At 39.3% G+C, this 22,265-nt stretch overlaps 2 protein-coding genes across 2 annotated transcripts; both read left to right on the forward strand.

Moving 5' to 3' along the window:
* Positions 1–1,446: 1,446 nt before the first annotated feature.
* LOC145677955 (uncharacterized) lies at positions 1,447–1,974 on the forward strand. Its single transcript, XM_081748190.1, has one exon. The coding sequence runs from the start codon at positions 1,447–1,449 to the stop codon at positions 1,972–1,974; it is 528 nt and encodes a 175-aa protein (XP_081604316.1).
* Positions 1,975–9,527: 7,553 nt separating this feature from the next.
* Positions 9,528–12,340, forward strand: LOC145677956 (uncharacterized). Its single transcript, XM_081748191.1, has 2 exons — positions 9,528–10,258; positions 10,292–12,340. Exons 1-2 carry the CDS (start codon positions 9,842–9,844, stop codon positions 12,338–12,340), a joined length of 2,466 nt encoding a protein of 821 aa, XP_081604317.1. The 5' UTR covers positions 9,528–9,841.
* Positions 12,341–22,265: the final 9,925 nt, after the last annotated feature.

The following is a 22,265-nucleotide window of genomic DNA, read 5'->3' on the forward strand; positions in this document are numbered from 1 at the left end:
GATTAAGCCCTGGTAGTTGCAAACTAAGCTGTTATATACATATCCTCTGAATATTGAAAGCCGAGAATAATGTTTCAGGAAATAGAAGTATAGAACGTTTAAATGAAACAAAATATGAAACTGAAAACTTCAAACCTGGATAAATAGCTACAAACAAGTTACGTAACTGGTTTTACCTTTCTTTTGTTTCCAATCGAAATTGATCCAATGACAAGAAAACAAATCGACCAAATTAACTATTGTTCGCTAGTCACAATAATTAAAAATCATAAGAAAGAAATATAACTAAATTTTACCTCAAAAGGTGCTAAATTAGAAAACAGAAATATGCGTGCATACCCAGACGCTCAAAGAAGAAAGCTTGAGGACTAATCTGCCACATAGTAAATGCATGTAATATTTTCCATAAGTAGAAGCTTTGCTTTGCATATACTTAAACACAAACAAACTATTTGCTGAGCAAAACAATATATTCACATAAAAAAACTACATGCGTGTTACAGTTTCGCCAACTAACATTTTGGCTTCATCAGACACTATGAGATACATGAGAAACGTGCAGTCTTATATACACACAAGAGCTGAGACATCTTGATTCTGATTGGCTCCTGGCAGCAGCCAATCCCCTTCAAGTATTCTAATTTGTAATTGCCTATACCGAGGCTTCCTATCTGTTGTTAATATGAAAGTGAAGAAGAGATTAATGGAAAAGGGAAGGCGGTTAGGGTTGAAGTCAAATCAGGAAGAGGACATTGACAAAAAGGTGGTAGTAATAGGTGATGTGACGTTGTCGGATGATGAGAAGAAAGTGTTAAGTTTAGGCTATAAGTTTAAAGTGAAGGAACAAAGAGTGGACGCAGAAGAGGTTATATACTCGGTAGAGCAAGCCATAGTTCAAGTTCAGGACAAGGAGATAAGGGACAAGATAAGGAGAAAGGCTAAGGTGATTGTGGAAAGGAGCATAAAGAAGCCAAAGGGGAACCTTTCAAAACACGAGTACAGTGTGTTGAAGAATATAAAGAAGCGAAATGACATATGTGTGCAACAAGCGGACAAAGGTGGTGCCATTGTGGTGATGGAAAAACAATGGTACAAAGAGAAATTGAATGAGATCTGTGATGATACTTACGAGGTGATAGGTGAAAGATCTGTGTGTGAGGAAATTAAAGAAAAAGTTTTAGTATCACTAACAAAAGTAGGTTTTGAAAGAGCTCTTAATAAAGAAGGCAGGATACCGATAATGAAAGGTTTTCCAAAAGTTCGTAAGGAGGAGGTAAAACTGAGACCAGTATTAGATTGCGGAGGAAATATATTTGAACCATTGGAGGAGGAGTTAAAGAAGGTTGTGGAAATGTTAAGGAGGCAACAAGACAGTAGCAGTGTGAAAAACTCGGTTGAGTTAAGAAGAAGGTTGAGGAAGTAGGACAGAGCAAAGCTAAAACAATCATGTTCAGTGTTGATGTGAAGGCTATGTTTCCAAGTCTAAGAAGAAACAGCATTGTTAAAGTCATCACTGAATTGATGAAGGACAGGAAGATCAATGGTTGGAGTGGAGAACGACTGAAGGAGGCCCTGAAGACTATATGGAATAACAGTTATTGTGTTATAGGTGATAAGTTAGTGAAAATCAAGGAAGGACTAAGCATATGTTCCAGGTTGAGTCCAGTGGTAGCAGAAATTACTATGAACGACTGGGGGAAGAAAGTAAGGATGAAAGGAAGTGACAGATTAGTGTTTTTTGCTAGATATGTGGACGATTGCATGGAGATTTGGAAAGGAACTGTAAGACAATTGGAAAAGTTTGTAAAAGAAATTGAGGATCTAGAGAAAGGCATACAACTGGAGCTAGAGGTAGAAAAGGAAGAGGCTATAGTTTTCCTGGATATGAGAATAAGGAGGAAACAAGAAGTGATATACACAGAATGGTATCAAAAAAAAATGCGCGTCGGGAAACTATTGCCACGCCAGAAGTGATGTAGATTACTCGACCAAGAGGAATTTCATCCTTAACATGGATAATAGAATTAAGCAAATAACCAGTGACAGAGACAAGGCGGAACAGACTATACAGTCATTCCATAAGCAGAATAATGGATACGATAGAAAGACGCTAAAATACAGAAGGAGATGGGAGAAGAAAAACGAAGAAAAAGAAGAAAGAAGCCGAGAAGGAGAGCAAAGTGAAGGAGGAATAGAAGAAAGAAGAAAAATGTGGTGGGGGATAGAAAGTTTGGGAGAAGAAACAGAAATCATTAAAAGAATGCTTAAGAAGATGGGGGGCATCTCAACTTACAGAAAAGGTAGCAAGAGGCTTCTAGAAGCAATAAGGGAAAAAAGAAGGAAGAAGACAGAAGAAGAACAAGGGGTAATGATGGAGAAAAAAGGAGTTATTTATAAAATTCAGTGCGGCGAGTGTGATATGTGTTATATTGGGGAAACTGGAAAGAGACTAAGAGAGCGTATAAGACAACATAAGGATGACGTTAGGCTACAAAGGAACAAAAATGCGGTCTACAAACACGTAAGGGACACGGGACATTCAGTTAATTGGAATGAAGTAAAAATTCTAAGCGGGGAAGAAAGAAGCATAGTTAGGAAATGGAAGGAGGCACGGTTTATAGAAATGGAGGGTAATAAAGCTATGAACTGGAACTCAGGACTGATCATCGACCAACAGTGGAATAGGTTGTTAAAAAAGCTTAAAGTATAAGATTCGGAATACACATATCTATTATGGTTGTTGTATATATAATGATTGTCTCAAACGTGTTTATGTATTTATTAGTCCATATTAGTTATCTCTATATACGTGTGTGTATATATGTATATATGTAATGGTATATTTATATATACATATATGTGTGGTTCTATAGTGTATGTGTGTATATACTGTATGTGTGTGTCGTATTTTTAAGCGTATGTGTAATTGTATGTTTATCTGTTTATTTATATATTTATTTATTTATGTGTATTTTTTATTTATTTATATATATTTATATAATTATTTAATTATTTATGTTAATTATTTGTTAGTTTAGATTAGTTGTGCTAAGATCGTCCTTTTTATGTGTGTGTAATTTACAACAGATAGGAAGCCTCGGTATAGGGAATTACAAATTAGAATACTTGAAGGGGATTGGCTGCTGCCAGGAGCCAATCAGAATCAAGATGTCTCAGCTCTTGTGTGTATATAAGACTGCACGTTTCTCATGTATCTCACATACTGACTCGATCGTTTGCACGTTTCACACGTATTAACCGTAGCAAGCTTATCGTCCACGCGTTTACTTACTTACTAGCACACAGAGTATAACCAGTTGTTGGAAGTGCGTTTGCGTATGGGCTAATCGTTAATTTACTTATCTCATTTTTGTAGTCATCGTCGTTTTGACTTAGACTATCGGCTTCGGGGGCCTTTATTAAGGCCAGACATAGACTGACTTTATTGGATAGGTGAATCAGGCTCTTATTAGGGCCAGAGCTAAATTAATTTCCACCCTCCCCGACTGTATTGACGAGTGACACACCGGCCGGAGTGGTTAAGATCATACGTTTCCCTGGTCCTCTAGAGCTCCCGAGCTAAGAGTAGGGACTTTAGATTGTACAGGCTTTGCCGACAACCGGGGAACGATTGGCCTTAATCAATCCCAACGGGACTGTTGAATTAGGGACCAATATCTCACTAACATATACACATTTTCATACGGTACAACACAGCAACCTGGCTACCTTGCGGTGTTAACTAAAGGCTTGCTCCTACTCTAACACCTACAATACTCAACCACATAATACACATTTCTTTCCGGCCCTTTTTAGTCCCAGTTTACCACATATTTAACATCGGCCCTTTTTAGTCCCAGTGTCCTGCACAAACCGCAATCGGCCCTTTTCAGTCCCAGTGTTCTCCATATCTATCTACGGCCCTTTTTAGTCCCAGTCAAACCAATATACCATGGTGAAGCAGACGAGAAGTGGGAAGATCAAACCACCAGAGAAACAGTCGACACAAAGAGAAATCAAGAAGAAGCAGCCGACGCCATCACAGCAATCCTCGCAAGAAGATTCCTTTCATGTTACAGTTACCAGAGCTGAAGTCCATGCACCACGTCCTGCCCAGACATCGGCACAAGAAACAATGCAGCAACCACACATGACTATGATCGGAAAGATCACACCATCACGTCGTCTACTAACCGAAGAAGATAACATAGAAGAATGTCCCGGATTGCAGTCACCAAACAATAAAGTACTAGCTGATCAATTCCCTGAGCCATCTCCTGAGAACATTACGAGTGATCGTACACCAAGTTATACGTCGTCTCCCAATCGTAGCGAACAATCAACTACAACAGATGACTCTGATCAACCATCACCAGAAGAGACCTCTCCTGCATCTCACGACTCCAACGACTCTGATTTCATCATTGATGCTCACCAAGGAGATTTTGGACAACGTCTCACCCCACCTGAAGATATGAACCTTACTCCACCTACTATGAATCAACCTACAACAAATGATCATGTTAGTAGTCGTCCTACTACACATGGGGCTACACAATTATCTACCCAGAGTTCACCTTTAAATGATCAGCATGATGAATCGAGAAGAACACCACCACTTGATTTGAGTTTAATTAAAGAGAGACAACAACGAATATTTGAAGACAACTTCCCCTCTCTCCAATCAACAAACAAGACTTCTAGAATCCGTGTTACTAGATATTCTCCAGGTCAACCGACACCAACCAGAAGAACACCCCGAAATGAAGATACCTTAAATCGCCAACACCCAACCATGAACCAAGAGGATTTTTCTGTTATTTACTCCATAGTAATTAATCAAATAAAGGATGATCTATGTAATCCCATCACATTCAAGAAGTTGATCAGAAATAGACTTCCAAACATCGCTCTCACCACACATGCTATGCCCCGAACCAATGGATTGAGAATCAACTTTAGAACCAAAGAAGATAAAACACGATTCCTGCATAAATTCAAAATACAAGATTTTGGACCAAAAGCACGATGGGTGACCAATGATGAAAAAACATTCACACCAACAAGACCTACAAACCCAAGACGGAAAGTATTCACTTGTGTCATCAAGGGAATACCTCTAACAACTACGGTAGAAGATATTAAACAAGATTTCATTCACCAACATTATTCGGATCAAGAACCAAAATGGACCACTTCCTTTGATTAGACTATTCTCCTTTGATCCAGATCAAATTAGTCATCTCATCACCAATGGCATCACAATTGGAATGCAGCGATTTAAAGTGGAACCATCCAAGAGTCGAGGAAGACCTAATCCATGCAATAGATGCTTTCAATATGGGCATCTTACACCTCATTGCAAGAACAAATCCATATGCTATAAATGTGGCTCTGAACATGAAAGCAAAAGCTGTCAAAAAACTGCCAATACTAATTTCTGCTTGACATGCCATAAGATGGGTCATCGTACAGGGGCCAGCCAATGCCCAAAACGCCCATACAAATCAAATCAGGAGTCACCAAATATCACACGCATTTTTCGACGGACAACACCCAACACCAATACTTCAAGAAATTTACATTTTGAAGACCATTTACCTCCAAAGCAGCCTTCAAACACAGATGCCTTTCATACCCAACAAGACCAAGAAGATGCCATCCATAACGAAGACCATGAAGAAGAAGATTATAACCATACCAAAGAAGATGAAGATTATAACCATACCAAAGATGATCAATCAGTTCACAAGCATTGTATTGATCTTATAGAACAGAAAATTCAAGATCTTAAAAATAACATGATCAAATGGATGACATCCATTATCACTATCATCTCTGACGCTCAAACCTTACAATTTGAGGTTGTTCAAGGAGCCATTAAACAAGCCACTGAAACATACTTCAATGAACGCATTAACACCTTAATATCAACCGATGGTGAACTACATATAAGACAAGAGAAATACATACGATACCTCAAGAAAAATCACCTTAAAGAACACATCGCTCAAACTACTACTGCATCATAATGGCTCAACCGCCGAAGAAGACTTCTCATCGCTGGCACAACAAATCTACTAACTTAAAAATTTTATTCATTAATATTCAAGGTATAAGAAGGAAAACTCTTGAACTGTCTATATACGCTGCCAAACACAAAATTGACGTCATCGTCATTAATGAAACTAAATTAACCAATATCCACGCTCTACAAATTCCAAACTATAAGACTGTACGCCATGACAGAAAGTCGCCGTCTGGAGGTACTGCTATTCTAATAAGGAAAGAAGTCTCCTTTTCCATCTACAACATTCCCAAACGGCTACAAGACGAGAAAACTACTCCATTGGCTATCACACTACAGCTCCACATTCCGATCATGTTGGTTACTCTCTACAACCAACCTAATGAAGATCTATCCCAAAGTTTACCTTTATTGACACACTTCTCCAGATTCCAGTATTCAATTATTTTAGCAGATCTAAATGCTCAAAATCAATTATTTGGAGATCCAATTACAAACAAAAATGGGAAAATTCTACTGACTTACCTTACTAATAGTTCTCTCTTCCTTGTAAAACAGGATAAACCTACAAGACGTGCCCAAACAGCAAAGGAACAGGACACTAATCCTGATAAGATTTTGATCACAAGTAAATTACTTCCAATCATACAAGAAGCTCACACCAAATATGACCTTCCCTCAGATCATGTGTTACCTTATACATCGTATAATGTAACATGGCCCGGAAGTTTTGGGCAACCAGTGTATATATGAATTTAATATTTATTAAAATTTTATTTTTAATATATAATTAATCAATGACTTGATTTGAAGTAGACCGCAAAAATTTGCGTTAAGTTCCTTGAACTAATGATTTTAGTATATTTAGAGGGAAATATATAGTAATATCTTTACATTGAATAATTATTCGTATATTTAGCTAAAATATAATATTATTTTAGGAAATAAGGTAATTTCTGGTCGTATTTAGTCCTTTCCAGTCAATTTTCTTTCATATTTTTGGCTTTGGGGATCTTCGAAAGAATTCAAAATTTTTATTTCAAAAATCTTCTTTAAAATTTTTCATTTGTAAAGTCAGCCATAGTAGCTTCTTGGAGCATCCCTTTGTTTAATCTAAATTATCTGTGATTGGATCTTCCGCAATCACAGGTGTGGTTGAGATTTTTCGGCTTCTTTGATCTTGATAGATACACCTATCATCGTATAGTTACGTCACAATGAACCTCCAATTAGGGATCTTCTTCCCATTGTCATTGTCTTTACCGGAAGCAGTGTTAAGTTATGGACGTACGATAATCTCCGTCCATAGGAAAAACGTGAAAGAGAATTAGTTAAAGGTTTCGACACAAAATAATTGATACCTTTGATATCTGTGGACATAATATGGAAGGCAGTGAGTAGGTTGCTGTGCTCAACGGACATAGGATTTTCTGCAGTGAGAGCAAATCTTTCACGTCAGAACCGAAAGTGGTTTGGGGGAAAAGCCATCTTCACTGTCGACTCATGGATGTCAGATCCGATGATTTGATTTTTTGTGCACCGAGGTAGGCTCTCCATCCTCGAGAGCTGGTGTAAAATAACAACAACCTTCAGACGTGGGAGAGAAGTATTCTATATTTTTCCCATGGAATCCAAGTAAGTTATAGAAGATAGCATCAAAATTTTCTGTTGTTTTGGCCACGTGAGAACATGCTAAATTTCTAACCTTTTTCGGATTGGAGTAAGTGTTATGTTATTGGCGTGGTGATGTCCACCAATATGATGTGCTAAACGCTGCGTAGTTTTCCCTAAGTTATACAATGTACAAAATCTACGATGTGACATAAAATACTCGTTCAATGGAGGGGGGGTAAATTTTTTTTTTTTTTTTTGGAGTTTCCGTGTGGATGTTTGTTACCAACAGTCCAAGAAATGTGTGTACTCTCGAGAACATACATTTCACCCCCAAAATTATATTTTGAATATGTAATCTCATATATTCTTTTTTTTTTAATTTATTATTTTTCCGTACTGCTATATTACCTAATTAAATCCATTCTCTGGTTTGTGCTCACCTTCACTGTAGTTTGAATATGATGAGACAAAATGTATACAAAGTTTCGGCTCACATTGATAATAAGGGTGCTTGCAACTATCGGCAATGGGAGATGCTCGTCAGCAATAACACGTTCGTTGTGTATTTTGAATTCCTTTTACCAGAAACCAGAAATTCGAATTTTTAAGCACATAGTTTAAGACTTTTTTTTTTAATTTTAACAATATACTAAAGTAGAGCTGAATGGTCGACGTCCCATACGTCCTCGGTAAGAGGCAGGGTGTGTGCTATATTATTAATCTGTTGAATAAAGTGATTTTATATGTTTAGTTTAAGTTAGTTAGATAGTTAGGCTAGGGACTACGTTAAGTGTACTTTCTTTTCAGGTAGATGTATCTAGTGTATGTATTATCTCAAAGGAAAATGTTTTGTTGTGGGAATCAAAGTGGATGAGGTCTGAGCTCATACAAGGGAGGTCACCTTGTCGGTATAAATCCTCCGCGCTGACCCCACCTCCACAACGGTATCTGAAGAGAGAATACTAAGAAAAGAAAGTAAAGCATGTAGCACACAGCCGTAATAAGTGATACCTGTGTAGTACAAGGCTCATGTGGTGATGGTAGTAAATGTCCTTATTTTCAAAATGTTTTTTTTTTTGACTAAACCAAACGTATGTAGAATTGTTCATGATATGTGAAGAGAGTATGTAATGCAATGATGGACTTACCCATTCAGCTATGTCAAGAATTTTCCTCAATTTCCAACCTTTGCGATTTTTTTTTTTTTTTAAATGTATTCTCCTGTTATTTCTTATCATACAGAAAGTTAGTGTAATAAAGTGTGCGAGTCGAAACAAAATCTTTCATTGTCCAGTGCAAAGCTAATTATTTTAAAACTATGTCGTAAAGTAACTTCAATAGTATTGTTGGTACTCAGAAAGTAAAGTTTTGAAAAGCAGTACGTAACGAAAGTAAATCATAGCGTCTTGAAAGTGTACAGAATCGATTTCACTTAGTGTGACCGGGGTTGGAATCACAGACCTGCCAGGAAATTTCACTTCGTTAATAAGATCAACTAAATTCACTTTGGCATTCAATTTTCTTAACGAAATTCCATTCCGTTGCGCGATTTAGATTTGATTCGAGAATTTTTTTTTTTTATCTGGGTTAGTAAACACAAACATTTAGATTTTCGAAGCATTCACCGTCAGTTTCACTCTTGGGTCAGTGTCTTGTTCTGTCGGGTTGTGGTTTGTAACCTTATCTCTTGATGGGATGCAGGCTATGACCTGCGGATCGGGATGCTGGACTGCGAGTGAGAATGAGGGAGGCTTAGAAATCTTCACATTTTGGGACGATTTGAGTTCTACTTTCCGGAGATGATTGGTGTAGTGGATGGGTCAGTGAGTGTTGACAGCTTGCCCGTCTGGGCCCGGTGGGTTCGCGTTCAGCAATCAGTGACACATTCACGCAATCATAGTCTTAAGGAAAGTGAACGTCATACAGAAACACAATATCAGTATCATCATCATTATTTTATTTTTTTTATTTTTACATTTTTATTTTATTTATTTATTTTATATGACTTTTTTTTTTTTTTGTAAAATTGGCGTTCCACAGCCAGGATCTGTTATTTCAATCTTTCGCGAGTGCTAAGTGAATCGTATTGAAAGAGCAGTGTAATGTAATGGGGACTGTTGTGACAAACGACTCCTTGAACGATGTGTAGTCACTCTTGAGTTTGTATATGTGTAACTTGGGGAAAACAATTTATATGAAATGGAGATGTCTGCTGGTAGCAGGTCAAGTACTGAATCCCGTAGCCCGGATGAATATGTGTGTTGTAGTGAGGAAATACAGGGCTTCAGTGTGTATTGTGACGGTTGTTCTGGATGGGTGCATGCACAGTGCTATGATATAACCGACGAGCAGGTAGAAGAATTGAATAAGTGTAGTGAGCCCTGGTTTTGTAAAACGTGTGTGGCCAAACAGCTGACTGTGCAATCGCTTTCCAAGTCACAGGAAAGTGGAAGTGAACGGAACACCGCGACGCACGACACGGGAGAGAAACTCTTACACAACGGTGGAGAGAGTGTCGGAACTGCAGGTTCCCCTGCATCCGTGACAGACCTTGCGAAAATGTTAGAACGTTTTAGTCAAACTTTAACTTTAACTTTGGACCAAAAATTTGAAAAGGTTGACAGTATTATGGACCAAAAATTTGAAAAGGTTGACAGTATTATGGACCAAAAATTTGAAAAGGTTGACAGTATTATGAACCAAAGATTTGAAAAGGTAGATAATAATTTGTACGCGATGAATCAAAAATTTGATATGTTAAAGTCGGAAATGGAGCAAATTGTAAATGAAAGAGTCGAAAATGTAAACAAGGACGTATCGGACCTCCGTAACGAAGTTCGCGATTTATACACTTCGGTGGGGGAATTTCATGATACGATAACAACGCGGGTGGACACCGTTGAGGAGAATCTCCGGTTGTCAGTAGAAAAGCAAAATCGCAGATGTGATCAGCTCGCTAAAGAACTATCGCATCTCGAGTCGAGCACCCGGAAATCTTATGACGTACTCGAGGCTAAGATCCAAACTTTGGTGAAGGATCAGGAGCAAAGTAAACCAGGTCGTGCCGGTCGCAAGCGGTCACGTGACTTTGTTGGTTGTGACGGGGTTGACTCTGACGGAACAGACTCTGACACCCGAGTGGATGTACCAGTCTCTTCGGTTGGGGAGACTCGTACTGTCCCAACGGTGACAGTCTCTGTCTGTCAGCCGACCAGAGTTCACACTAAGAATGTCTGGCCGTTTGACTTAAATTCACATTCGTTGGTTACGAACAATTCCAGTCCCGCCTGTGGGGATATCGTGAGTGGTCAGGTTGCCTCTAGGGCTTTAAATCCTTTATTGACGTGGTCTCAGGCTTCGGTCTCGACTTCCAATGTATGTAGCTTAAGTCATGTAGTGTCCAGTACTGTTGCAGATAGGACTCCTTCGTTTGTTGGAATTCCGGAGGGAGTATGTAGTCACGCAGTGGTATCGATGCCAAGCAACTTACCTTTTGGACCAAATTATACTTCTTATTCGAATTTTGGACAAAATCATAATAATGCAAAGAGCCCTGTGATTGGCTGCAACTCTCCCCTGAATTCCAGCAGATATGAGGGATGTTCTGGAAATAGGGCGTTAAATTTAAGGCTGTCGGAGCTAAATCACTTACCAAACTTCACTGGAGAATATGGTTTGGCCAGGTCTTTTCTTGAAAGTTTAGAACAGGCGTTTAAGATAATCTCTGCGTCGGAATACGAACGCATGGTTTTGGTACCGTGTTGTTTGTCGGCTGGGGCCAAGACTTGGTACCAAACGGTCTGCAAAGACATCAGCAGTTATGCGGACTTTGTGCGTCTATTTAAGGAACACTACTTCTCGGCCAGGATGGAACGCCTGCAGAAGAAATTCATACAAGGAATGAAATTTGACCGGTCCAAGTATAACCGGCTAACTGACTTTGCCTGGAAGGTCATAGCCGAATACTATGCGGTGGCACAACATCCAGATGAGACAGAACTCATTGAAATAGTCCTAGATTGTCTGCCAGCTGGAGATGCTAGATTGTTGCGAGCCGTGGAGCCCAAGAATATCCAGCATCTGATTGTTAAGATAGCCGAAATAGAAGGTCATCCGGAACCTATGGAACCAGTAACAGATAAGAAATTTAAGCGTCTGCACATTCGGCAGGCCAAGATTGGGAAAAAGACTGAAAAGAACGGAAAGGCGCAACAGACTAAAGACACTTCGTCGCAGACGGAGGAGGACGAAGTAAAGAAGAATGGTGATGCCAAGAAAAATGGAAATGGCAATCAATTCTTGGGGAACCGAGGTCGAAGAAGAAATTTTCAGGCTAGAAGACCCTGGCACAACAACAACCGAAGGCAAAACTGGGGGAACGGAAACCAGAATGTTCCATATGTTTCCAATCCTAACTACCAATCGGGAGCAATGAACTTTGGATGTCATCGAGGTGCATCCCAACAGTGCGCGCCGAGTTCGAACCACATACCGGGAGCACAAGCCTATCCGGGATACATGCCGAATTTGCCTCCTGGAGGAGGAGTGGCAACTCCCACATCCACTCCTTCCCCAGCGGTGAACATGGCTATGTCCACTGGTTGGCCTTCACCGTATACGACGTTCATGCCGCCGATGGCGCAGTCATCTGAAGCGAATGGGAATAGTTCGGGAAATGCATGTCGCAGCCCTCATTAGGGGAGAGTGTGGACTGCGATATGAATTCCTCAACTCCCCAAAAAGAAGAAAGTCCGATAACGGAACATCAAAATTTTTGTTTGGCATCAACCTGTCCAGTAGTCAATTTCGAACCTCAAAATTCAAAATTAGATGTTTTGGTAACTTCCGGAATTCGGGGAAACAAATCGGGCACGCCTCTGTTCTCGGTTCGTTTCGTGATAGACGAGAGGGAGTGTGACTCCAGTGCGGAAAGGAGTGTTCTCTTATCCTATCCCTCACCCACTCTAACTTGTTCGGTAGGAGAGTTATCTTTGGTCTGTATCCTAGATTCTGGAGCGGATACGAATTTGCTCTCGGGAGATGCTTGGAGGCGAATAAAAGAGATCTATCCCTCTGCCAAACTTCGACCGAAAACTAATATCTCTTTAAAAGGTTTTGCAGGAGACGAATCATTCCAAGTTAAAGGTTTCCAGATCTTAAACTTCACTATCCAAGGTTGTGTGTTTGAAGTCCCAGTCTATGTTGTCCAGAAATTAAAAGCACACTGTATTTTAGGATTTCCGTTTTTCGTTCGGTATAACCTTTCTTTAAATTGTAAGTCTAAAGAAATTTTGCTTCAGTCAGACTCGGGACAGACCATCTCTATTGACATGGAACAGCAGCATTGTTGCCAGGTTACTGTCGCCGAATTAACTTCAGATAAAGAGGACGACTCTTTGTTTCAGCCATCGGTCACGAAGGAGGAACTTCGGAACTTTGTTTCTCAGAGAACCGATCTCGATTCGGATTCTCAGGAGAGGTTATTTTCTTTATTAGTTCGATTCAGGTGTCTCTTCACAGAGAATCCCCGTATCATAAAGGTCGAGCCGTATAGAATACAGCTTTCCGACGACCTCCCGGTGGTAGGAAAGTTGTATCCTGTACCCATTCATCTTCAAAAAGAGTTTGAGGAGGTCTTAGATAAGTGGGTAAAACTTGGGATTATCGTGGAAGGTCCTTCACCATACAGATGCCCTGTACATATTGTGCGTAAGGCGTCTGGAGAGCTAAGGCCCGTGATTGATTTGCGTGGTATCAATGAGCGTGTGATTGCACCAAAGATTCAGGTCGAGCCGATCTCCGATCTAATCGCGCGAGTCAGTGGTGCAACCATTTTCACCTCGTTGGACTGTACGCAATCATATCATAGTGTCCCGATCCATCCAGACTCTTACAAATATGTTAGTTTTGTTTACAAAGGACGTCAGTATCAAATGACTCGTTTAACAATGGGTTTGAAATCATCACCAGCGGTTTTCCAGTCTGTCATGCACACCTTTTTTGGATTAGAAACCTTCAAAAATTTTCTTATAGTTTACCTGGACGACGTACTTTGTTTTTCATCTTCCATAGACGAACATTTCCAGCATTTAGAAAAGGTCTTCAACACTCTTCGTTCGGCTAACCTTTCTCTCAATTTTCGAAAATGCAACTTCTTCAAATTCGAAATTCCTTTTCTTGGTCATCTTGTTTCAGGATCTTCTGTAAAAATAAATCCTAAAAGTAATGAGGCCATCCGTCACTTTCCCCTTCCACGAACTAAGAAGGCTCTACGGAGATTTCTTGGTCTCGTGGGATGGCGAAAGCGACATTTTCAAAACTTCGCAGGTTTAACTGCTCCATTTTACGATCTTCTTAAGAAGGACCGGAAGATAGAATACTCTTCGGAGTTGTTAGAAAAGTTCAATCACCTAAAAGAACTTCTAAGTAGTCCTCCTGCTCTTGCTCAACCGGATTTCAATTTGGATTTTCATCTGTTCAGTGATGCCTCTGCGGAGTCATTGGCTGGCTACGTGGCTCAATTTCCCCCGGGACAGGATGACCCGGAGGTTATTGCGTACGCGAGTCGGCGAATAAAACCGCATGAGGCCTCCTTGTCAGTTTTCCAGTTAGAATTGGCAGCTGTTCTTTTCCTCTGCGAGAAGTTCTCCTACTTCATTTTGGGTCGACGGACTACGGTCCACTGTGACAATGCTGCAGTCACATATGCTTTTAGTTTGAGAAATCTCGATGCTCGAACTACTCGTCTTCTGCTCAAACTGCAACGTTTCGATCTGCAGTTTGTTCACATCAAAGGCTCTGACAATGAAATCGCTGATCTATTGAGCCGTTATCCTCCAGAAATTCCTGAGGCAGAAGAGGATCATTTTATAAATTTTTTGACCGCGGAGGACGCTGACCTCTTGGATGTCGCGGAACTGAGACGCGAACAGCGGAAAGATCCGTATTGTAGAAAGCTACACGCCATTTGGAAGGATTCTCGAGACAATGACAGGATACGTGTGGAGAATCATTTAGTTTATATTAGAAATTCTCAAAATTCTGTTTGGCTGCTGGTCATTCCTGCCAGCTTGGTGGAAAATATTGTTTCGGCGATTCACAACAAAGGCCATTTTGGTGTGAAGCGATGTTTGTCGTTCGCTAAGGCCATGTTTCACTGGAAAAGTATGCGTGCGACTTTTACTAAGTATATTCAAGAATGCCTTCCTTGTGCACGAACTAAGTACTCGTACAGGGTGATCAGAAAGGAACCCTGCCATGTTGAGGCCTCTGCTTCCTTCGAGAAACAATGCCTCGACCTGGTCGGGCCCCTTCCTAGGAGTCAGGGTTATAAGTATATCTTGTCTATCCTGGACGTCTACAGTCGCTTCGTGTGTTTCTTCCCCCTTAGGACGGCTCACACGAGGGAGATTGTGGCTGTCCTCGAGAAGAGATATTACTATCAACTACCTTATCCTAAGTATTTGGTGAGTGACCAAGGTCCGCAATTCTTGTCGCGCGTCTGGCGAGAATTTTGTCAAAAACATCGAATCAAGCACATACTTACCACGCCATACCATCCTTCCTCCCATGGCATTATCGAACGCAGACATCGTGACCTCCACCGCATTCTCCGCCTCTATTGTAGCGAGAATCAATCCAAATGGAGTACCTTTCTAAAAGCCGCCCAAGATTTGTGTAACCATTCCTGGTGTGATGCACTTGGATGCACACCGGCAGAGCGTTTCCTATGCTACTCTGCGTCCAAGAGCTTCAAGGAGAATTTTATCTGGCCAAAAGAGTCACTTCCTGTCAGTGAAGACAAGAAACTCGTCATATCTAGTCCAGCGACGGTGCCCAAGAAAGAACGTAAACAGCAGAAACATCAGGATACCATTACTGAAGGCTCATTGGTAATGGTTAAAACACATCACGTGTCATCGATACCAAAGAAAATATTTGCCAAGTTTATGGATACCTATGTGGGACCATACATTGTTTCCGCTATAACTAGAAATTCAGCGAGATTACAAAGTTTAAAAGGAGAAAATATTGGCACGCAGAGTTTCGATAATCTCAAATTATTTCGATGCTCTGAAGAAAAGAAGAGAGAGCTGTTGGGAGGTTGAACAGAAACAAAACATAGTCGAGAAAAAAAAGGAAAGAGAATCGTAGGTTAAATTTTGATTAAGGTAATTTTTGTTTGTTTTGAGTCTATTTTTGTGTCCAATTTTCTTTTCGTTCGTTTAGTGTAGTTATAAATTCTTTGTTAGGATTAAGGTCTCTGAAAAATTTTCCAAACATTTCCTATATTGATTGCATTGCATTAGTGTATTTTATGAATAAAATGTTAGGTTAGAGAAAAAAAAAGGAGCTTAACTTAGGACTTCTAAGTTAGTTTTTTTTTTTCCGAAGCTCCCGGAGGATGTTACCTTATACATCGTATAATGTAACATGGCCCGGAAGTTTTGGGCAACCAGTGTATATATGAATTTAATATTTATTAAAATTTTATTTTTAATATATAATTAATCAATGACTTGATTTGAAGTAGACCGCAAAAATTTGCGTTAAGTTCCTTGAACTAATGATTTTAGTATATTTAGAGGGAAATATATAGTAATATCTTTACATTGAATAATTATTCGTATATTTAGCTAAAATATAATATTATTTTAGGAAATAAGGTAATTTCTGGTCGTATTTAGTCCTTTCCAGTCAATTTTCTTTCATATTTTTGGCTTTGGGGATCTTCGAAAGAATTCAAAATTTTTATTTCAAAAATCTTCTTTAAAATTTTTCATTTGTAAAGTCAGCCATAGTAGCTTCTTGGAGCATCCCTTTGTTTAATCTAAATTATCTGTGATTGGATTCTTCCGCAATCACAGGTGTGGTTGAGATTTTTCGGCTTCTTTGATCTTGATAGATACACCTATCATCGTATAGTTACGTCACAATGAACCTCCAATTAGGGATCTTCTTCCCATTGTCATTGTCTTTACCGGAAGCAGTGTTAAGTTATGGACGTACGATAATCTCCGTCCATAGGAAAAACGTGAAAGAGAATTAGTTAAAGGTTTCGACACAAAATAATTGATACCTTTGATATCTGTGGACATAATATGGAAGGCAGTGAGTAGGTTGCTGTGCTCAACGGACATAGGATTTTCTGCAGTGAGAGCAAATCTTTCACGTCAGAACCGAAAGTGGTTTGGGGGAAAAGCCATCTTCACTGTCGACTCATGGATGTCAGATCCGATGATTTGATTTTTTGTGCACCGAGGTAGGCTCTCCATCCTCGAGAGCTGGTGTAAAATAACAACAACCTTCAGACGTGGGAGAGAAGTATTCTATATTTTTCCCATGGAATCCAAGTAAGTTATAGAAGATAGCATAAAAATTTTCTGTTGTTTTGGCCACGTGAGAACATGCTAAATTTCTAACCTTTTTTCGGATTGGAGTAAGTGTTATGTTATTGGCGTGGTGATGTCCACCAATATGATGTGCTAAACGCTGCGTAGTTTTCCCTAAGTTATACAATGTACAAAATCTACGATGTGACATAAAATACTCGTTCAATGGAGGGGGGGTAATTTTTTTTTTTTTGGAGTTTCAGTGTGGATGTTTGTTACCAACAGTCCAAGAAATGTGTGTACTCTCGAGAACATACATTTCACCCCCAAAATTATACTTTGAATATGTAATCTCATATATTCTTTTTTTTTTAATTTATTATTTTTCCGTACTGCTATATTACCTAATTAAATCCATTCTCTGGTTTGTGCTCACCTTCACTGTAGTTTGAATATGATGAGACAAAATGTATACAAAGTTTCGGCTCACATTGATAATAAGGGTGCTTGCAACTATCGGCAATGGGAGATGCTCGTCAGCAATAACACGTTCGTTGTGTATTTTGAATTCCTTTTACCAGAAACCAGAAATTCGAATTTTTAAGCACATAGTTTAAGACTTTTTTTTTTAATTTTAACAATATACTAAAGTAGAGCTGAATGGTCGACGTCCCATACGTCCTCGGTAAGAGGCAGGGTGTGTGCTATATTATTAATCTGTTGAATAAAGTGATTTTATATGTTTAGTTTAAGTTAGTTAGATAGTTAGGCTAGGGACTACGTTAAGTGTACTTTCTTTTCAGGTAGATGTATCTAGTGTATGTATTATCTCAAAGGAAAATGTTTTGTTGTGGGAATCAAAGTGGATGAGGTCTGAGCTCATACAAGGGAGGTCACCTTGTCGGTATAAATCCTCCGCGCTGACCCCACCTCCACAACGGTATCTGAAGAGAGAATACTAAGAAAAGAAAGTAAAGCATGTAGCACACAGCCGTAATAAGTGATACCTGTGTAGTACAAGGCTCATGTGGTGATGGTAGTAAATGTCCTTATTTTCAAAATGTTTTTTTTGACTAAACCAAACGTATGTAGAATTGTTCATGATATGTGAAGAGAGTATGTAATGCAATGATGGACTTACCCATTCAGCTATGTCAAGAATTTTCCTCAATTTCCAACCTTTGCGATTTTTTTTTTTTTTAAATGTATTCTCCTGTTATTTCTTATCATACAGAAAGTTAGTGTAATAAAGTGTGCGAGTCGAAACAAAATCTTTCATTGTCCAGTGCAAAGCTAATTATTTTAAAACTATGTCGTAAAGTAACTTCAATAGTATTGTTGGTACTCAGAAAGTAAAGTGTTTAAAGCAGTACGTAACGAAAGTAAATATAGCGTCTTGAAAACTCACAGAATCGATTTCACTTAGTGTGACCGGGGTTGGAATCACAGACCTGCCAGGAAATTTCACTTCGTTAATAAGATCAACTAAATTCACTTTGGCATTCATTTTTTTTTCCGAAATTCCATCCCGTTGCGCGATTTAGATTTGATTCGAGAATTTTTTTTTTTTTATCTGGGTTAGTAAACACAAACATTTAGATTTTCGAAGCATTCACCGTCAGTTTCACTCTTGGGTCAGTGTCTTGTTCTGTCGGGTTGTGGTTTGTAACCTTATCTCTTGATGGGATGCAGGCTATGACCTGCGGATCGGGATGCTGGACTGCGAGTGAGAATGAGGGAGGCTTAGAAATCTTCACATTTTGGGACGATTTGAGTTCTACTTTCCGGAGATGATTGGTGTAGTGGATGGGTCAGTGAGTGTTGACAGCTTGCCCGTCTGGGCCCGGTGGGTTCGCGTTCAGCAATCAGTGACACATTCACGCAATCATAGTCTTAAGGAAAGTGAACGTCATACAGAAACACAATATCAGTATCATCATCATTATTTTATTTTTTTTATTTTTACATTTTTATTTTATTTATTTATTTTATATGACTTTTTTTTTTTTTTTGTAAAAGTACAGGCTCCTCAACGTTAGTGCATGAAGTCCATGGTTAGATTCGAGCTCACACCAAGTAGGTTTTGTGACAGACAAGCACCGTCTGTGTTGGTTTTGTCGGCGTTCTCCCGTTTCCTCCCACTTTCTTCAAAAATGAAATCTTTAAGTTTTATGTCCCACGTTATACCGACCAGACTAAAGGAGACGGTGATGATGGGAAATGAATGAAATGGTGGAATGAATAAAGTGGGAAGAAACAGGATAACCCCGAGAACACCCGCGAACATGGTGTTTGTCGAGCACAAAGCCCACTTCGCGCGAGCTGGGATCAAACCAGGGACCCCAGGCATCAGAGGTGAACGCTGTACCATGACCACCATGCCCCTTCCACTTTCTTTATTCCGCCATTACGTTCATTATTGTCATCACCGTCTCCCTTAGCCTTGGAGCACAAACGTGAGACGTTAAACTAAGAATGTTGTGTTTAAACCTTATATTGAATTTAGAAAACCCAACTTCTAAGACGGTAAAGGTGAATAAATACAAAATTCTAACTCTTAAGAAGAACACAAAACACCGTTTGGCCTAAGAACTTAAAATTTAAAGAACTTAAAATTTAATAGAAACATTCTTCTTGGTTTGTAAAGTAAGACGGCTTTTTGAGAGATTCTAGAAAGAAGGAGGGGCGGAAAGGTAAAACTTTACTGCTAATGTAATTTAAAAGAACACTAAAACATTTTCCTTTTGCACCTCATAGTAACCCTAAATCTTCCTTGCACGACGATCCATGTAAAGTTGCCCGCTCTTATTCATGTGCGGCGAGAATCTCCTAATGTCTTGGATAACCTTAGCTTTTATTGACGTAATTTCATTAGCTCCAAATCACTAATCGTAAGTAATTCCAAGTAATGTTGGAACTGCACCATTATGAAAGAGTTTCCTACTTATTATTATTGTTAAGTATTCTGCCTTTCGGCAGGTCCTGGCACTAATGAGGATTTTTTTTTTTCAATTTTAGATTTGGACATGGAAATGTTTCTTCCACTTTTCTCGATCTTCAGCTTCCTCTTTTAACTCCCAATATTTTCGCCTATCTTTCAAATTATCGATCACCTCTGTTCTTCTTGTTCATTCCTCGCTTCCCTTCCATCTTTCTTTCTATGGCGGTGTGAAGAAGACAATTTCTTTGCAAGATATGGCCAATCCAATTGGCCTTTCTACGAAGGATGGTGGCTGGAAGTGTCCTCTTCTCTCCTATCCATTTTAAAACATCTTCGTTTGTTGCTCTCTCTGTCCATCTTCCTCCAACACCACATTATCTTCTCCATCTTCCTCCAACACCACATTTCGAAGCTCTCTAAAAATTTCTTCTCTAACTTCCGTAATGTCCAAGTCTTTGAACCATACAGTCCAATACTTCATATATAGCACTTAACCAACTTCTTTTTAAGTCCAATATTGAGCCTGCTAGTTCAGAGTGATCGTTTCTTGTTGAATGCTTCTTTAGCTATGGCAATTCTTGACCTGATCTCTTTGGTGCAGTAAGCATCCCTCGTCAAAATACTTATGAGATACTTGAAATTATCGACCTCTTCAAGTTCTTCTTGTTATACTCTGATCCGTAAGGGCGTATTTCCATGTAATATTCTCATGACTTTCAACTTTTCGATGTTAATTTCCATTCCATACAGTTTTCCAGTGTCAACTATTCTGTCAATCATCTCCTGTACTGTACTCCTCCTTCGGTTTTAGCTATTATAAACGTATGATCTGCATACCTGATCTTGTTAATGATCTGCCCTCCAACCTTCAAATCTCCACTTCCCATTAATGTTTCCTTCATTAAACATTCACTGTAAATATTGAATAATTGGAGCGACAAACTACATCTTTGTCTGACTTCTCTTCCAATCTCTACACTATTGGTTTCTCCTTCATTCAAGCGCAACTTCACTCGTCATCCTATGTACAGGTTTTGAATGAGTTGTCAATCTCTCCAGTTGACTTCGATTTCTTTAAATATTTTCAGAAGTTTTGTCCAATTGACTTGGTCGAAACCTTTTCGCCAGTCGATGAAGCACAAACACAATTCTACCTTTACATCAAGAATTCTTTCCGATATAATTCTCATCAATCCAATAGCACCTCTTGTGCCTTTTCCTTTCCGGAATCCAAATTGATCTTCTTCTAACCTCTCATCTATCTTACTTTCCAGCCGCCTATTCAGTATGCGTACAATGATCTTTCCAGTATGGGAAATCAGGCTAATGGTTCTGTGATCGCTGCACTTCTTTGCTTGCTTTCTCTTGGGCAATGCAATCATTGTAACATCAAGGAAATCCTTTGGTCATTCTCCGCTCAGGTAGATCTTGTTAATAAATGAAGTAAGTATTTTCGTTGCATTGTCTATTAATCCCTCGAGCAAATCTACTGGTTGTCGTCGGCTCCAGTGGCCTTTCTCCTTCGCATGCCTTTGATTGTTTGTACTACTTCACTTTCCAATATACTGGGTCCTTTTTCATCATCATCCACCTCTTCCTCTGCTTCGATCTCAATATCTTTGGGGCGGTTCTTCTGATCATACAGATCTTTTATGTATTCCTACCAAATTCTAAGGATTTTTTGATCGTCAGTGGTTACATTACCTTCTTGATCTTCGATGCCGAACGTTCGTATACTTTTGTTAGCTTTCCCTCCTAATTCTTGTGCTTTCTGGTACATCAGATCATATCTGCCGCACCGTTGAAGTTCCATTATTTCTTCACATATTTGCTCCATGTACTTTTCTTTGGCTTTGTCCGTTTCTCTTCTCAATTCATTATGGAGCCTCCTGTATTCATTGATGTCCGTGTTTTTTGCCCTTCTGCATTCCTCAATCTTCTTAAGCATCGCTTCAGGTATCCATGGTTTTCTCGGTCCTCTTTCCATCCTACCAATGTTATTGTTGAGTGTGTCAAGTAGAATCTGTTTAACTTTTCCCTAACTATTCTCTATATTGTCAACCATATCTCCCATTGCACAGAATTTTTCTTCAATCTCTTCTCTCACATCATCGTCGATATTTCTTAGTCGTTCTCAGTTCCATTTTTGATTTCTCCTCCCATTTTTCTTGATCGACTTTAACCAGGTTTGCACTTCCGCCACCAGGAGATTGTGATCCGAATCAATGTCCGCTCCTGGGAGTGTCTTCACGTCGCGTACACTATTCCTGAAACGTTGCTTCACAAGAATGTAATCGATTTGGTAGCGTTTCTTATCTCCTGGACTCTTCCACGTGTACAGCTTCGTTTT

Source organism: Thermobia domestica, unplaced genomic scaffold, assembly GCF_964235325.1.
Source record: "Thermobia domestica unplaced genomic scaffold, izTheDome1.hap1.1 HAP1_SCAFFOLD_1678, whole genome shotgun sequence".
NCBI classification, from domain to species: domain Eukaryota; kingdom Metazoa; phylum Arthropoda; class Insecta; order Zygentoma; family Lepismatidae; genus Thermobia; species Thermobia domestica.